General features: G+C 48.5%; 1 protein-coding gene across 1 annotated transcript in view; it reads right to left on the bottom strand.

Annotated features, from left to right (window-relative positions):
- Nucleotides 1–2,848: 2,848 nt before the first annotated feature.
- The window catches only part of COMP (cartilage oligomeric matrix protein), a 22,608-nt gene continuing 20,325 nt past the window's right edge, over nucleotides 2,849–5,131 (bottom strand). Inside the window, exon 19 of the mRNA XM_009069969.1 lies at nucleotides 2,849–2,853. Within this exon, the coding sequence (XP_009068217.1) occupies nucleotides 2,849–2,853 (5 nt within the window). The remainder of the gene's footprint in view (nucleotides 2,854–5,131) is intronic.

Consider the following 5,131-nt stretch of genomic DNA (forward strand, 5'->3'; position numbering starts at 1 on the left):
TATGAGTTGTTTGTTGTCGTTGTTGTTTTTTGTATTTAAATGTTTGGATATTAGGCAAGTAGTGAAACTACCTAGAGCCAGTTGAGACACTCCACATAACCCTTGGACAGCTCCATCTTTTTTGGAGGAGTTTAGTCCAGAAATAGAGTATATATATATTATATATATGTATAGGGATTTTTGAAACTAACTGGAATTTTCAACAGATGTTGAGCAGAACTGAGGAAAACTAAGGCAAGTCTAGAGGTTTTCCTTTGGAACAGGCAAAATAGTGTGGTAGGAACTATTTTTAAAAATCTCTCTTGCTCCACAGTGACCAGGGCTGAATCCTCCAGTCTGAGAGATTCCTTAAGGAATTTGTGCTTCAGTTAAACTGGGAAGAGATGAGTTCTGCTAGTCCTTGGGAATATTCTGTGCTGCAGCATGAAAATCCCACCCAAACCCCCCATGGACTGGGAGGTGGTGGGTTCACTCCAGTGGCACTGCTGGATGGATGGTGATTCCCAAGATTCCTGGGATTGAGGGTTGGCTGGAAGGAGTTTTGAGGAGTTCTGAGGGTGATGGGAACTGCTGGAGCATCCTCATTCCACTGTGATCCGAACAGGAGGGATGTCCCAGTACAGGGAAGGATCTCCCAGTACAGGGAAAAATCTCCCAGTGCAGGGAAAATTCTCCCAGTGCAGGGAAAAATCTCCCAGTACAGGGAAGGATCTCCCAGTGCAGGGAAAAATGTCCCAGTGCAGAGAAGATTCTCCCCATACAGGGAAGGATCTCCTAGTGCAGGAAAAGGTCTCCCAGTGTAAGAAGAAATCTCCCAGTGCAGGGAAGGATCTCCCAGTACGGGGAAGGATCTCCCAGTACAGAGAAGGATCTCCTGGTACAGGGAAGGATTTCCCAGTACAGGAAAGAATCTCCCAGCACAGGGAAGGATCTCCCAGTACAGAGAAGGATCTCCCGGTACAGGGAAGGATTTCCCAGTACAGAGAAGGATCTCCTGGTACAGGGAAGGATTTCCCAGTACAGAGAAGGATCTCCTAGTACAGGGAAGGATTTCCCAGTACAGGAAAGAATCACCCAGCACAGGGAAGGATCTCCCAGTACAGAGAAGGATCTCCCGGTACAGGGAAGGATTTCCCAGTACAGAGAAGGATCTCCTGGTACAGGGAAGGATTTCCCAGTACAGAGAAGGATCTCCTAGTACAGGGAAGGATTTCCCAGTACAGGAAAGAATCACCCAGCACAGGGAAGGATCTCCCAGTACAGAGAAGGATCTCCCGGTACAGGGAAGGATTTCCCAGTACAGAGAAGGATCTCCTGGTACAGGGAAGGATTTCCCAGTACAGAGAAGGATCTCCTAGTACAGGGAAGGATTTCCCAGTACAGGAAAGAATCACCCAGCACAGGGAAGGATCTCCCAGTACAGAGAAGGATCTCCCGGTACAGGGAAGGATTTCCCAGTACAGAGAAGGATCTCCTGGTACAGGGAAGGATTTCCCAGTACAGAGAAGGATCTCCTAGTACAGGGAAGGATTTCCCAGTACAGGAAAGAATCACCCAGCACAGGGAAGGATCTCCCAGTACAGAGAAGGATCTCCCGGTACAGGGAAGGATTTCCCAGTACAGAGAAGGATCTCCTGGTACAGGGAAGGATTTCCCAGTACAGGAAAGAATCTCCCAGCACAGGGAAGGATCTCCCAGTACAGAGAAGGATGTCCTGGTACAGGGAAGGATCTCCCAGTACAGGGAAAGCTCTCCCAGTACAGGGAAGGATCTCCCAGTGCAGGAAAAGGTCTCCCAGTGTAAGAAGAAATCTCCCAGTACAGGGAAGGATCTCCCAGTACAGGGAAAGCTCTCCCAGTACAGGGAAGGATCTCCCAGTACAGGGAAGGATCGGCCAGTGCAGGAAAAGGTCTCCCAGTACAGAGAAGGATCTCCTGGTATATGGAAGGATTTCCCAGTACAGGGAAAAATCTCCCAGTACAGGGAAGGATGTTCCAGTGCAGGAAGAGCTCTCCCAGTGCAGGGAAGAATCTCCCAGTGCAGGAAGGAATGAGCTGAACCTGGAGAAGGGAAACACTTCCATGTGGGAAGGGCTGAGCGATCTTCCAGTGCAGGAAGGAATGAGCTGAACCTGGAGAAGGGAAACACTTCCATGTGGGAAGGGCTGAGCAGCCACATGGATTTGGTTACCTGTAGTGCCAGTGAAGATCCATTTCAGTTCCCATTGCAATTCCCAGTGCAATTCCCATTCCAGCTCCTCTTTCCAACCAATTATGTTCTGTTGATCCACAACTGCTCTTCCCACTCCTTCTGGAATTGCTTTTTTGGGGGCTAAAAACTTAGCCCTTTCTCAGTTTTTTTTTAACAAGCCAAACCCAACCCCTCAGCACTTCACCCATCCCATTCCCCCCAGGGAAGGTTTTCCTTGTTTTCCAGGAGCAAAGAGGAGCAGAGGGAGTTCCAGTGCAATGAGTTGAGGAGTTCCAACTGCTCTCCAGGAGTTCTCAATGAGTTATATTAGGTTTCTGTGTGCTTCCAGAAAATCAGTGGATCTCCATCCTGAGATTCCTGCCAACACTGCTGAGCAGGATGGTGGTTGGGATCTCCCTAATCCTGCTGTGTTTGCTCACGTTTGTGCCATTCCTTGACCATTTGCACTAAAAAAAAAAAAATGTGGATTATTTTTTTTTTCTTTGACCTCTTGGCTTTCCTGTGTCATTTTTGTCCCTCCCCCTACACCCTCCAGAGCTTTTCCTGCATCTCTTGACAATATATGGGTTTGTTGGGTTGGGTTTTTTGGGGATTTAAGCCCAGTAGAACATCCTGGGGGCTGCTTGTTCCAGATTGCTCATCCTGGAAGGAGGAGCTAAAAAGGTAGCTCAGACAGGACACTGGAAAAACCAGGAGGAATTTGGGCACAGGTGACTCAGAGCCTTTGCTGAAGGTCCAAAAATGCTTCCTGCAGTTCCCATAGCTCCATGGTGGGATTTCTGTGTCGCTTTCCCCTTGGAATGACTCTCCTGCATGTGTAAATTCTTGTTTGTGATCTATTTTTTTAAACCCCAGAGTCACTTCAGAGCGAAGCATCCAAGGAGGAGCTGAGATTCCTCACTGGACATTCGGCCAGGAGCTGTGGTTTTATAACTCTGTGTGTATATAAGAGCTCTTGTTTCTTAGACTTGTAAGTAGACATTGCAAATGGCCTTAAATTTCCAAACTTCACACATCTGGATGCAACTGTCCAAATTAGGGACCATCTAGCCGAGGGAAATCCAGGTTTTATTCCCAGCAGAGGGAGCATGGGGAGAGGGAAGGAGCAGGTGATGCTGTGAGTGGCAGGATATGCTCCATCTCCTGCAGGTAAAAATCTGCTTTCCACCCCAACCCTGGGAGATCCAGGGCAGAGATTCCAGCAGCTCCTGCCTTCCTATTCCCACTGGGAACCATCAGGTTTCCTCACACATCACCTAGGAGCTGCCCCAGAGGGATTTATTTTTTTTTTTCCCCTTAAAATTCCATCTTTAGGTGGCATCAGGCTGATGTGAAAGCAAACCCAACCTGTTGGGGTGTGACATACAAACCTGGAGCAGATCCCAAGTGTTTGCAGAAGGAATAATCTGAGTTTATTTACAATTTCCCAATCCTGTTGGCATTTCCATGGGGTGGGTGAAGGTGTGTGTGAGGTTATCCCTTCCCACCTGGCCCAGGTTGGGAGCAGAGAGGGAAAACCATCACTTAGCAAAAAAAAAAAAAACACTCCAGGAGAAATTAGTAGTATTGCTCTGATTGATCAGTTTTTGAGTTGCTGATGTTGAACCTGTCGCTGTCTCAAGGGGTGACTGTCCAGACAAACCTGCTGAGTGACCCCAACCCTCCCTACGTGTGTTTTTCTATCTCTCTCCACGAGTTCATGAAACACTTCCCAAGTTAGACTGTTGCATTTGCCAATACAAAGGGGAATGACAGGAATAAACCTTCGGTGGTTCCAAAAAACTGTGATTTTTCCAGCAGCAAAACCAGCCCTGGTGCTGGTTGGGGGAGGCTCTGTGCCTGGACATGGTGGTTCCCCACATTCCCTGGTCCCACCAGCTCACCAGGGTCCCTCCAGTGCCACTGCTGCCCCTCACCAGCCTGGGGATGTGTCACACTGTCCCTGGCACAGCACTGAGCTGTGACATGTGTCCTCTAACCCTTGGGCTGTGACACTGTCCCTGGCTCAACCTTGGACTGTGACATGTGTCCTCTAACCCTTGGGTCTGTATGATACTTATCCCTGGCACAACCTTGGGCTGTGACATGTGTCCCTGGCACAACCTTGGGCTGTGACCTGTGTCCTCTAACTCTTGGGTCTGTATGATACTTGTCCCTGGCACAACCTTGAGCTGTGACATGTGTCCTCTAACCCCTGGGTCTGTGTGACATGTGTCCCTGGCACAACATTGGACCATGACATGTGTCCTCTAACCCTTGGGCTGTGACATATGTCTCTGGCACAACTTTGGGCTGTGACATGTGTCCTCTAACCCTTGGGCTGTGTCACACTGTCCCTGGCACAACCTGGGGCTGTGACATGTCCTCTAACCTTGGGTTCTACGACACCTGCCCTTGGCACAACCTTGGGCTGTGACATCTGTCTCTGGCACAGCCTTGGGCTGTGTCACACTGTCCTTGGCACAGCTGTGCCACTTGTCTTTAACCCTTGGACTGGGTCTCATTCCCTATTTCTTTGATTTAAAGAGGGGCAGATGTTTCCAGAAAGAAGCTGCAAATCCATTTTTAAAAATTGCTAACTCTTTTGTCTCTTTTATGACCTTTGAAGTTTAATTAATTGGTTAATTAAGGAGCATTGCCTGGTGTGAGCCCAGAATGCTCCTGGCTGAACCTTCAGCTCAGGGGAGGTTGGAGTTGATGCTGAAGGGTTTTCCCAACCTTGACTGGATGATTCTTTCTCAACCTTGACTAGATGATTCTTTCCCAGCCTTGATTTGATGACTTTTCCTACCATGAGTTGGTGACTCTTCTCCAACCTTCATTGGGTGATTCTTTTCCAACTTTGATTGGATGATTCTTTCCCAGCCTTGATTGGGTGAGTCCCAACCTTGGGTGAGTCCCAGCCTTGATTGGGTGACTC

The sequence above is a fragment of the Acanthisitta chloris genome, unplaced genomic scaffold, assembly GCF_000695815.1.
Source record: "Acanthisitta chloris isolate BGI_N310 unplaced genomic scaffold, ASM69581v1 scaffold1112, whole genome shotgun sequence".
Taxonomy (NCBI): Eukaryota; Metazoa; Chordata; class Aves; order Passeriformes; family Acanthisittidae; genus Acanthisitta; species Acanthisitta chloris.